Genomic DNA, 13,220 nt, shown 5'->3' on the forward strand with positions numbered 1-13,220 from the left:
CACAGTATCCAGAAAGGAGGCTTAGGGGGCAAACAATACACTCTAGACTCAATTCATTTATGTGTTACATCGCCGGTTGGGCAGGGCAGGGGAGTAGGTGTGTGTGGGCAGCAGCTGTGAACTACAGCTGCAACGCGCCTCCGTTTGTGTCCGCTCTGCGCGTTCACGTTGACAAAGGAAGAGAGTTGTGTGTGAGGAGGAGGGGGGAGGGGCATATATATTGGGCCATTATTATCACACGTTTTTAATTGTCGAGCCCTTATAGATGATAATGTCGGCATGGGCCACATACACTGTTTAAAAAATAAAAAAAATAAAAATAAAATTCTGATTATTTTATTTTTTTCAAAAGGGCACTTGATTGGGTCAGGGGGCAAAGGGCAGGTGCTATAGCACCACCTTGGGTCTACCTGTGCACGCCACTGAGCACCGCTAAATCTGAGGCCATGACTCTTAGCAGGAAACCGGTGGATTGCTTACTCCGGGTAGGAAATTAGTCCTTAGCCCAAGTGAAGGAGTTCAAGTATAGGGGTCTTGTTCGCGAGTGAGGGTACTATGGAGCGTGAGATTGGCTGGAGAATCGGAGCAGCGGGGGCGGTATTGCGTTCGTTTTACCGCACCGTTGTTACGAAAAGAGCTGAGCCGCAAGGCAAAGCTCTCGATCTACCGGTCGATCTTCGCTCCTATCCTCACCTATGGTCATGAGGGTTGGGTGATGACCGAAAGGACGAGATCGTGGGTACAAGCGGCCGAGATGAGTTTTCTCAGAAGGGTGGCTGGCGTCTCCCTTAGGGATAGGTTGAGAAGCTCAGCCATCCGTGAGGAACTCGGATTAGAGCCGCTGCTCCTTTACTTGGAAAGGAGTCAGCTGAGGTGGTTCGGGTATCTGGTAAGGATGCCCACTGGGCGCATTCCTTGGGAGGTGTTTCAGGCACGTCCAGTGGGAAGGGGGGGACCTCGGGGAAGACCCAGGACTAGGTGGAGAGATTATATCTCAACACTGGCCTGGGAACGCCTCGGGATCCCCCCGTCAGAGCTGGTCAATGTGGCCCGGGAAAGGGAAGTCTGGAGCCCCCTGCTTGAGCTGCTCCCCCCGCGACCCGACCCCGGATAAGCGGAAGAAGATGAGATGAGATGAGATTAATAAAAATACATATAAAGACGTTTCAAACGTTCCATCGAGTCTCTCGCATTCTACAATGGCCAGCTTTATTGTTTCCCATGGGAGCCGGCGACTAGTCTGCGAGTGGACTATCTGAAACTAAATCGGATACTAGAATTCTTCTTTGAAGGTTGTGCTCCACAGAGAACCTCCTCACCGTCATAACGGAGCACTTCGGGGCACTAGATTGCTTTAGAGCGGTATACTGATCGCGTCGTGTGTCTTTCCAGTGTCAAATAGCCTAGTTCACGAATAAAATCACCATGAGGTTCAAGTGCGACCATAACTAAGGCTAAATATAATTAGACAGTCTATTGCTGGTTAAGGTGGTTGGCTCTTTTTTCTTCGCTGCGTTCTGCCTTCTGGTGTAGCCTATAACTATGCATGTATCTATTTTTGTTTTTCTGTTTCGGGTTTAAAAAACCAACACACAAAACACAGAAACACAAATGCCATTTATTTGTTTATTCCTTTTGCCTTTTTTCAGTTTCAAAACCAAATCAGAAAAAACGAAAAACAATCCTGTTAATTGTTTTTTCTGATTTTGTTTTAAATCGGAATATTCAAAGAACGAACCATACACGGATTCTCCTACCTCCTATATTCTATCACTTTACTGACACACACAATGTGTGGCAGTAAAGTGACAAGATCATTCCATAGACAAAAATCTTTCCATACAACTAATTTAATTTTGGATAGTCATTGCACAGCTGTAACCGAGTATTCTCATTATAGCCTAGTTATATCCTAGTTTTGCATATTTATACATTGCATCCTATTTTCATATTTCATGTGGCATCTGTATTTTTATGTAGGCTACAGCATCTGTATTTTAAATGTAGCTTATATCTTCTTTTTACATTTTACCTTTTGCTGAGGTGGGCGCTGTATTAGCCTACTGTAGCCTATAGGCTGTCTGTATTTGTGTAAGAGTTATTTGTATTGTGGAACCTGCTGGATTATGAAAGTTAGTTTGGGGTAAATAAAGTGTCTGTCTGTCTGTCTGTCTGTCTGTCTGTCTGTCTGTCTGTCTGGGGGAAAATGCCGTGAAAAATGTACGCACGGTGCGTTCAGGATTAGGACCGATATTATGTCGGCATAGGCCTAATCAATCGGGTTTTAATATTTAAAGCATTCATATCAGTCTATTCTTTTCGTAGGCTACTCTGTTGTTGGCCTTGATGGGGAGATATTTTTTTGCTTCCATGCACAAATAGTTGAATCCAACAACATTCCTGCGTCTCCAGAGCCCATTTAAGCACCGTGTCAGACTCAGTAGACTGTTTACAAGCCTCTGAACGTTGTTAGAGCATGGCTCCACAGTTCGTCATTGTCTCTCTCTATGGCTCCCTCTCACTCCTTTCCACTGTGTATTTATATCGATTGAACAAGAGAGGATGTTACGATAACTCCTCGAAAATAAAGGCTCCATGGCTGTTATAATTTAAATATTAACTTATAAAGCGCGTAACACAACACCTAGATGATCTGGCTGGCTGAATAAAATGGCACTGAATTTGGAACTTATAACACAGGAGGTCTGGCTTGCGGACTAAAAAGCATTGCGATCATAAAGCGTGACCATCTGACAAAAGCACAAATCTGACAATAAATGGATTCGATCCGACAACCTCTTCCCTACATAGCAAGCGTCTCTATCGATTGGACCACGGTTATCACAACGTTGAAACTGCATTTACTAATATATATATCGATATGAATATGACGCTACAACTAACGCCAAATGAGAGGAGATCTGTGTTGAACTGATTTGGTCTGCTTGTCTTGTTCAGCGATTGGGCGCAAACACTTCAAATGCATTGGCTGAGAGAAAAGAAGGGCGGAGATTATTAGCATACTAGAGAAACGCCGTATTTTACGGCGTTGTGATGTGCACAAAAGCGCCGTATTTTACGCGCGGTTTGATGTTCAAAACTGCGCTTTTTACGCGCGCTCTTGAAAGGCTCAATTGCGGCGTAAAAAGCGGCGCTTTTTTGCGCATGACGGCGTATTTTACGGCGTTTTTCTTCATTTTACGGCGTTTTTTACGGCGTAATGAAGGTGATACGCGTCTAAATGATGCCGTTTTCTGGCGGGGATGGCTTGCCATACGGCACGTCTTGGCCGCGACTTTGCCCTGCTTGCATTTCCGCCGGGCGCGTTACGGCAGCGCAACGCTGCCTTGCGAGCCAGCAGTATTCACGCGAGATCACGAGATCCCGCGATAATCCTAAACCAAATGTACTCACCTTCCACTCCCAAAACTACTGCAATTAAATGCCAGGCTTTGTCCTTTCTGACATTGTTCTGATAAAAAGGATGATTTGAGACCCTTTGATTGATTGACTGCTGACCTGGTGCCACCGGTCATGACGTAATAATGTTGGTGTTTTATTTATTGTGTTTTATTTTGAAAATTGAGCGGAATGCTCTATGGCTTTTACTTTTTCACTTCCTGCCCTGATTGATCTGCTCTGTTGAAATTGACGGGGTTCAGCAGCGGCTCGCGGCAAAAATAGGAATGCTACGGAATGATAGCGCTGCGGCGCGGCACGCCGCTCCTGGGACGCTGCTGAGACGTTCCGCAGCCGCGCCCGGTGGAAATGGTCTCATTGATTAGAGTGGAACCTATCTGCTGCGGTGACCGCGGCCAAGACGTGCCGCTCCTGTAACGTTGCCGTGACGCGTCCGGTGGAATCAGGCCGTCAGGCTGCCGGACGGCGCTGCAAGGAACTTTTATAAACGCAATATTGTTATCCCGCAGTAATCAGCCCAACAGCCCCGAAACGTTAACGGCCCACCGGGAATTCTCCCGACTCTCCCGATTACCACTCCGCCACCGTGTGTGTGTGTGTGTGTGTGTGTGTGTGTGTGTGTGTGTGTGTGTGTGTGTGTGTGTGTGTGTGTGTGTGTGTGTGTGTGTGTGTGTGTGTGTGTGTGTGTGTGTGTGTGTGTGTGTGTGTGTGTGTGTGTGTGTGTGTGTGTGTGTGTGTATTATTCGATAGCCTGGTAATGTGTATAGGCCTACGTACGGTAGGAATATTCATACTGGTTTAAATAATAAATGTTATAGTATTTCCCATCTTTGCTGAGCAAGAGTTTTGTTCGAAAGTTCAGTGATTGAAACAAATAAAAGCCTGAGCTTTTGAAGTTTTACGGTAAGCCTACCACTGTCATGCACCTACCCGATGTCAAGTGGACCGGGTTGAATTCACTGCGGGTCTCTCTTCTTATATCCGTCTTACCAAATATATTTTATTACTGTCCTCAACAGTCTCTGATCTCACTAAAAGGCTTGCAGCACGAAATCAAGGGATATTTCGAATAGAAAAAAATGTGCGATTAATCGCGAGTTAACTATGACATTAATGCGATTAAATATTTTAATTGCTTGACAGCACTAAAATAAACCAACAGTTTTTGCCCATAGAAGGCAAATCCGTTAAACATAGACTGTTAAACATAACCCCCGACCTCCGAGATGATCAAAACAGCCGGTCAGGTGAAACAGATTGAGCCACAGAATAACTACAGTATTATTTTTACATGCCATAGGCCTGCATGCAGTTGTTAGATTGCACATAACACGTTTGTATATTTAGTCTTCTTTTTCTCGACTCTCCAGCATTCTTTCAGCATTCCCTTAATTAATGGCCTCGGTAAAGATAGGCGGGATAACCACTTAGATCGTTCAAATAACCCCCAGAGTTCAATGTTCATCAGTCCCAACATTTAGAAACAGAATCGTAAAGGCCAAGGGTGTATTGGGTCAGTGGGGATTTTCTGAGAGACTGGAGAAGGGCCTTATGTCATGGGCCAAAGATCCACAGCGAATGAGGGTCGGCGACTATCCCCAACGGCGACTAATGTCAGTGTAGGACACTAAAGCGCATGAAACTAAGAAATAATCACATTAATTATTTAAAGAACAATGATAATAGAAATGAATATATATTGATGACAGTTTGAAAAAAATTAAAATACCGCCACTCCGACAATAGAAAAAGAAATGATCGGAGTGGTGAGACGTTTGAAAACAATGGATGTGCCGCCACTCCAACGATTAGACGTCAATGTCGGCGTGGTGGTATGTCGGAATGGAAGGCGGTTCCCGTGTCGTTCACAGACACCAGAATGAATGCGTTCACAGTAACATTCATCAGGCAGTAATACTGTACATTCAGTTCACGTTGGCCCAAAATATGAACAAGCTCATGACCTATCGTTCAATGAACGCGCTCTGGCACAACACTGTATCAATAATTACAGCACAACAATATCGATTCATTTGATGAAGGTAATACGATATTACGATTATTTCATTATTTTGCAGTAGCAACCAACAGATGTATATGTTTTATCTTAATCGTTGGGAAAAAAAACATTTACGAAATTCATAAACCAGCCAGACTAAGCTAGATTTTGAAAGTATCCAACTGAAAAAATCCCACCCCTCCTTTCAGACCACCCTCCTAAGCTACTCCCCCAAAACACATGAACAGCTTTCTAGCAATAGGTATGCATTTGGAGTCGTTTATTACAGCCAAAGATACCAATTCATTTTTTTTGTCAGAGCTATTGAATGCTTCTTTGGATGTAAAGAGAATTTCCAAAAATAAGACAAAAAAGGCTTCTAAAATCAATTTTTAAAAGCGAGCTTTAAAGAGGCTGTAGGTACACACACACACACAGAGCGAGCGAGCGAGAGAGATAGAGCTTATGGGAGGATATGGCATGGAGTCTGTGCCTTAAACCAATGACTGAAAGGGGTTAACCTATGCCAAGTTTTTGGTTTCATTCTCATTTTCAAAAAACCTCAAGCTCTTTCCAGTGGAAACATAATTTATTAATGTGTCATTTCAATACCTATCTATTTCATCATACTGTACTACTTCCCTCACATTGACCATATTTTTCACTATTTAAAATCGGTAAATTCGTATTTCATTGTAGAGCTTAGAGATGATGCCGGTAATCGGTGGTACAGTTCTGTGACTCAGTGGGTGAATATCCAATCTATTTAACCAAAAAGAATTCCACCCCCCCATCAGCTACCAGAAGACATCATCTAGTTATGTGGGAATTGGGAAACACTGTAATGTTTGGTGATGATTAACTCCAGGTTTGCAAACTAAGTTGTTTGTGCTTCGTTTTATGTGTAGGGACCCTGGTCATGCTACTGCAGAGGTTTGGTGCTATTTTTAACAATATTAGCGGTTAAAAAATGCAGATTTGGAAGCAAAACTTAATGCCCCAAGCCAATAACATGGACACCAAACATTGCGCCGGGCAAACGAAAATACTCGATTATCAATTAAAAAGGTATCTGGAGGGCTTATTTGATGAGTTTTCATGCCAAAACAAAGACCCTGGGTTTAATTTTCGCCAGAATTACACTTACAATTGATATAGCCCCCCCCTATCGCCCGATCGGGGTACAATTTGGAGAGGTTGCATTTTCGGTTTATTTGCTTTACCGCTCCCTGTAGCCTGATATGGATACAATTTGGAGGGGTTCATCTTGACCCATGTGCCTTTGACTATACCATGTTTGATGATGATTGGTTTAAGTTAATCTTGCCTTTTGGCATTCAGTTAATTTTGGACGATTTTGAGCCATGGCAATGTTGTTTTGTCAATCAACTTTTTTGCCACTAAGTTGGTCCTGCTCAAATCAAACATTCCGCCTATGAACTGTGGTGATTTTAGTCACAGGCCACGCATATTTCGATTACACGCTCTAATTGAAAATATGTTTTTAAATTAACTCCGGGTTTGCAAACTACGTTGTTTGTGCTTCGTTTTATGTGTAGGGACCCTGGTCATGCTACTGCAGAGGTTTGGTGCTATTTTTAACAATATTAGTGGTCATTTATTCAAAAGATACATTGTTCTTAAATTCTTGCTATAAGGTCTGCTGGAATGTTAGAAAACGTTCAGTATTAAATAAATATTTTGTATCAAATTTGTAATTGTTTTTTTTTATTGAAAAGCAAGACAAAAAAGTTTATAAAGGACATTTAATTGTTTGATTTATGCAATGGTGAAAAATTAAAGCAAAATGAATGAAAAACAGCAAAAGCCACATTCGGTTTCGGCCAAGAATTTTCATTTCGGTGCATCCCTAGTCCAAATTAGCCCAATCAATGTTAGTTGACTAAAAGCGGGGTTAACCTGAGTCAATCATCACCAAATTTGGTATACTTAAAGAATCATAAGTCATGGTTAATCAGGCTAAAGTTCATCAAAATAGGACTATAGGGGGCTCTAAAGAGATCCATTGAAAACTTTAAAGACTTACAACTCCTCAGCCTTTTGACGCAAGGTCATGAAAGTTTGTCACCAAATCAATGCAGAGGCTATTCCAGCATTGTCAACCGTACTCAATTCAATTGGTCTTAATGGTCTTTGCCAGAGCCTTTAGGGTCTGCATCACAGTCTGAATAGTGTATCTGGTTCTTCATGGTCTGCGTCAGGGTCTTAAGGCCTGTCAGGGTCTTAATGGCCGGTCAGGTTCTTAATGGTCTATCAGGGTCCTATTGGTCTGCTTTAGGCTTGGCCCCCATAAAATGCTGCTTGCAGCTTTAATTTAACTAATAATTTAACTAATTAAACTACCCAATCTAACATTATGAACAGATGTTTGTGTAGTAGACTGATTTAACGGTAGGTTCGCAAGTTAACGTTATGTTCTCAGAAGATGATGGGAGGAATGGGGGAGAGACGTGGGGTGGGTATTTAGTTTCAAATTTAGGCAAACGTTTTGGAATGTTGAGATGAAACTGTAAAATGAACAAGTGGCAGGCTAGTATTAAACTATTTTGTAAGAAATTGATCTGAACGCCCTCCAGCCACCAGAATCCAAAATTGTTGTCCATCGGGTATGACACACATTGGCTCAGTAACCAAACAGCATACAACAACTCATACAATAACTTGATAGTTGTTCATGTCAACACCTGAAACCAGGAAGCGGATTGGGAGGTAATCTCCTGGGTTAAATGGGGACATTGGCTTTTGTTAGAGCCAAATTGTTTCAACAAAATGACTTGCAGATAAATGTGTCTGCAGTAGGGCTGTAACGATACGCGTATCGAAACCAAAATCGCGACACTCAGTCATGAACCTGTCTCGCGGTGTGAGAAGTCAGAAGCGCGATACGCCCTTTCTAACTCTCCGGTCAAATTGTCAGATTGAAATTTGCTAATAATTTGTCTAAATAATAGTCTGCTGACACCGCCCCCTCTTATCGATGCCGTAAGTATGCGACGAGATGCAGTCTCTAAAAGTGATGACAGCTCTCCGTGGCTACGGAAGATTGCATTTCTCCACAGCCGTCGAAGTCCTCATATGCGATATGAACGACATTTATCCAGAGTGGGCCAAGCGCGAAAAAAAATTGCACGCGTGATCCCTGTCTCTATTGTTTTGTGTGATTTGACCGGCAGTTTGTCTGCTTATAGGTCGGAATGAAGAGGCAACCTATTATTGACAGGATGGGTACTTTATTCTACCGGACTCGTTCGCTTCTTCATTAGAGACACACGCTACCGCTCGCTCTCCTCGCTCGTCCACTCACTCGCTGACGTCACTCACACACACACACGCACACTGCCGTTCTCGCGCACACACATAGGCCTACGCTACTCGTAACACTATGCCTCGTTATTGCGACGTTCATGTTAGACGTTCATGTTTTTTCCCCATCTATTGAAAGTTAGGCTATTAAACATGTTGCATTCTATACGGCCTGATTATGTCATTATTTAAGCTACATGGCCTAATAAGAAGCGCTAATAGGATATTTGACTAAACCAACCAAACTAGTTGAGGGTTTTTGCCTACCTGCAAGCATCCTCCAACTGCAATCTTTGGTTATTTATTTATTAATTTAGCTATACTTTAGTAGTATTCTTTCTGTTCAAATCTGTTCAATGTTCCAAATTATTTGTTATTAAATGTTACATTAAGTTTATTGTTAGATAAGTGTTGTTTAAAGGTTGGGTATGGAATTCGCTTTTTTGGCCATTTTTGCAGAATTACTTGAAATCCTCATCATAACCCACTTACAGCCACTGAGTTAGAAGTACTGACATGAAAATCTCAGTACAAGTCAATCATCTGTGGAACGGGCAGGGCTCAAAAAACTCCAGCCAATGATTTCCATAGCCACCGAGTTGCATTGGACAGTAAGTACGTCAATCAAACGGTCGTACTGCACTCCCCCCTCCCCCGCGCGCAACCCCTTCGTGCAGTACTCGTGACCCAGAGCAAGCTCCTGTTTGTTGTTATCCTGCGGTAGCTACTGGAACTAGTTAATCTACATTTGGACCTAGCAGTAGAAGACAGTTTCCATGGCAGACAAGACGCCACCATCCCCATGTTGTTTTTTTAATGTTGCCATGTTGTTTAACGAAAACCTACGCTAGCCTGGCTCGCTCTCGCGCATCTGTGTTTGCGCTCGTGCATGATTGCGCGTCCAGGTACTTGGAATGGGTGGAGTCAGAGTCAGCGTTGAAGGAGAGGGGGTAGGACCATTTGAGTTGTGTATTTTCAAAATCTGCTGGCGTTTCGCAAATCCCATACCCAACCTTTAAATAAAATGCTTTTTAAATTTAAAAAAAATCTTGGGATGTATCGAACCGTGGGTCAAAAATCGTGATACAAACCGAATCATGAGTTGGTGTATCGTTAAAGCCCTAGTCTGCAGGGATCAAAGTTTCCTGCACCGGTTAAATATTAACTGACGGTGGCTGTTTAAACTAATCAGTAAGCTGCTGAGATCCACACTCTGTCTCTCCTGAACTGTCACAGGCCATTAAACCTGCCCTATAGTGCAGAGGTCACTATTAGACTGGCCGCTGTCCAGGTTCAGATGCCGTTCTATCTGGATCTGGACCTTTAATGGATAATTATTACATTTATTCAAAGGGGTGTTAGTTTAACTGGAGCAGCTTTTCGAGCCATTACGGCACTGGTACTACAGGATTATCCCAGACCAATTGCATGCGTTGTTAGTCATCTCACGTGCTCTTACTCAGCCAATCAAAACTGTGCTTTCAGATGCATGATCTGTCAGAGGACAGTAATTTAACATGGCTCCCTCAAAATTGAGAAAAGTTGAATTCGAAAATAGCTTTTAATCCACGATGGACAATTCATTCTTCACATGGGTAGTTCAAAACCAGTATATGTCATATGTACCAAGACCGTGGACATTGTACATGTTGACTCCACATAGTCGGCCCCACATACAGCTGGGAGGCAGCGTTCAACACTATGAACAACCCAATAGTGTTCCAGCCTCAACAATGACCACCTATACATATGTCTGAGATCGGGCCCGATACCAGATTTTAGATCCTGGCAGGACAAGCTAAAGCGGCCTTCTCTTACTGAACCAGAGAAAATGGGGGAGTGGGATATAAGGGAGAAAGAAAGAAAAGTTGGACATTTAAGCAGTAAAAAATGTGAATGCTGAGATTGCGGATACAATTAAGACCGTATAGTTGAAGATGTAGTGAGAAAAAATAAAAAAAATAAAAAAAATCTAAAATAAAGCTCTTTATTTTAAGATGCACGTTTTTCAAAAACACTGTTATGCATTTATTCATTTTTTATAAGCTTTATTCAATATTAGAGTACTTATTATTTATAATCCCTCCTGTTCAATGCGAAAACATCACGATTATTATTGTTGAAATATAATTTGAATTGTACTTTCCTCATTTGATTTCATTCAGCTGTTGACTGCATAGAGAAATTGATACAACTACTAGGCTACTTCAGTATATATGGCACTGAATCATAACAAATGGTAGACATTATAATGATCCGGACCGTTCTCTAACTGGACCTCTTAGAGTTTCTATTGAATAACACAGCTCTAGTGGAGTTGCAGCAACAGTTATAGCCTATTTTGTCAGCTGACATAACAGACAAGCCCTCAATCCTCGACTGAGTACTTACTGTTTACAGACCTGGTATGGGAGCAAGTGGTCGTACCTGAAGAAGGTGAGCAAAAATGCGAGTAGGTGGTGGTAGGTGTACTGTGATTGACAGCCACAGCAGACAGAAGGCATCACAGAGCCAGAGAGAGGGTCAAGGGAAGAGGATGGAGGCAGTATGTCAGGGGCCTTCACTTGTCTTGGTCCGAGAGGACAAAGCTTTCCTGAAAGTATAGTAACAATAGTGGAGATACATGTTGGATAAAGAATTTATTTAGTTTAGTTTTTTGGAAAATATAACAAAGAATTTTCATATTAATAAAAGCATTGTCATGTATTGCTTTTTACAGTTATCAACTTATAAACAAGTGTACTTCGAATATTACAAGAACCGTTTTAACTTTATACTTGGCAAGTGTATTGCTGGAGACCCAAGTAAGGGCAGGGTCAACCTATTTGGACACACAGCATGTTCAATATTGACAAACTTTGAACAAAACAAACAAGCAGCGGTGTACTGTGCAGCAGCAGTCCGGGCTCTGGGGACAGACTCCAGAATGTTTTCAACTACGGGAGCCAAGGGCCCACACATGCTGTAGTTCACTTAGTAACTGCACTTGGATGCTGGATATACTACTGTTATATTACTCTCAATATAATTAGAGGAGTCTCTCAACATATGTATGTTATCTGGACAACCGTTGATGCAATACACTGTGTACTAGCGTGTGTTCCTGGGGGGTTTGGATGAGCAACTCCAAGCTGCAACCATTTGATCGTTCCGAACCGGCTCAGTACTAGTATTGCAAAAGGTAGCACAGTACAAGATTCTGCACATTTTGCTAGGAATTCATCTAGATTATCCAATGTAGGAAGCTACAGGACATAAAAGGTGTCTGTTTTTTCAGAAATACTATATCAGAATTCCTTAAATTCCTTCACTTGTGACTGTGAGCAACACTTTGATGAGGTACTTAATAGTTATGTATCTTTAATGTATGCACATATATTGCGCATTTTACATAATTTCATAAAAAAATGTGCAAATCTTTCGAAATTGTATGGCCGTATCGTTCAGGTTTGTTTTATATTTATATTTACTTGAATATATTAAATTTTATCTTGAACACTGAAGTTGGAATAGAAACGATTTCTCCCCATGACCTATAAGGGTTAATCTGAATGTGAAAGAAAATAAAAACCATGTATTCTCCAGGCAAAGGCAACAGTCGAATGAATACGAGTTATTGATTATTATTAATCAGCTTGACAGACAAATGCAACACAAACAGTACACAAGTTGATCAAATGTTACGTGTTGAGTAAAGAAAGGAATATTAGACGTTTATTCGTACCTTTGGTTATCTCTCTGCTTCTTACCCTAAGACCGGATCACCTATGTCCTGTTTACTGAGCTGCGGAAAACGTCAAGGCCGTACGTCACTGGATACCGACGACGGGCCGGGTCACAGCGGCCCCAAAGGACAGGAAGGTAATGACATGTCACATAATGAAACGGACGAATGTAAAACAGCAGATAGTTATCTGAAATGGGCGGGCTTGCATTCGAGAAGTTAAAGTAAGTGCTAAAAAGACTAAATTATGTTGCTTGTTTATTTTATTTCTGAGTCTGTAGTAATTTTTCCACTATCAAGCAGGTACGGTCGCTGCTTAGCAGACGTTACAATTTCACTTTCTTGCCTGTGTGAAACCGAGAGAGACGGCTTCCTTGGTTCATTGGAGCAGGCGGGACTAAGCACGAAGACCTCTTTAGAATACTTTGCATACACCGAATGTTTTTTAGGGGTCCAAGCCAACAGGTTGGATCCCTATTGTTTTTGTAAGGATTTTTATTATTCCAGCAAAAATAAACCTAAAAGTGTGCCCACAGCCCAAACCGTAAATGGTGCCGACACGCCAATTGCATGACTAGATCCAGGTCCGTGAGGTGACGGCAGACGACAAAATCCAGACATGCAGGCCACTAGGTGGCGCTATACCAAGGATTACGCGTTTGGGGCTATAACTCCCACACCGAACCTCCCACATTCAAAAACTTGTACCCACATATTCACTGGAGTCTGCTGCATCTTTTGGCCTAGGCCACG

The 13,220-nt window shown here is 42.1% G+C and overlaps 1 protein-coding gene across 1 annotated transcript in view; it reads right to left on the minus strand.

The window, feature by feature from the left end:
* Nucleotides 1-12,600, minus strand: part of slc37a3 (solute carrier family 37 member 3) — a 30,499-nt gene extending 17,899 nt beyond the window's left edge. The window contains exons 1-2 of the mRNA XM_030354058.1: nt 12,468-12,600; nt 11,171-11,336 (exon numbers count right to left, since the gene is read on the minus strand). Coding sequence (XP_030209918.1) covers nt 11,171-11,247 — 77 coding nt within the window. The 5' untranslated portion in view covers nt 11,248-11,336; nt 12,468-12,600. The remainder of the gene's footprint in view (nt 1-11,170; nt 11,337-12,467) is intronic.
* Nucleotides 12,601-13,220: the final 620 nt, after the last annotated feature.

This window comes from Gadus morhua, chromosome 4 (genome assembly GCF_902167405.1).
Source record: "Gadus morhua chromosome 4, gadMor3.0, whole genome shotgun sequence".
Classification (NCBI taxonomy): domain Eukaryota; kingdom Metazoa; phylum Chordata; class Actinopteri; order Gadiformes; family Gadidae; genus Gadus; species Gadus morhua.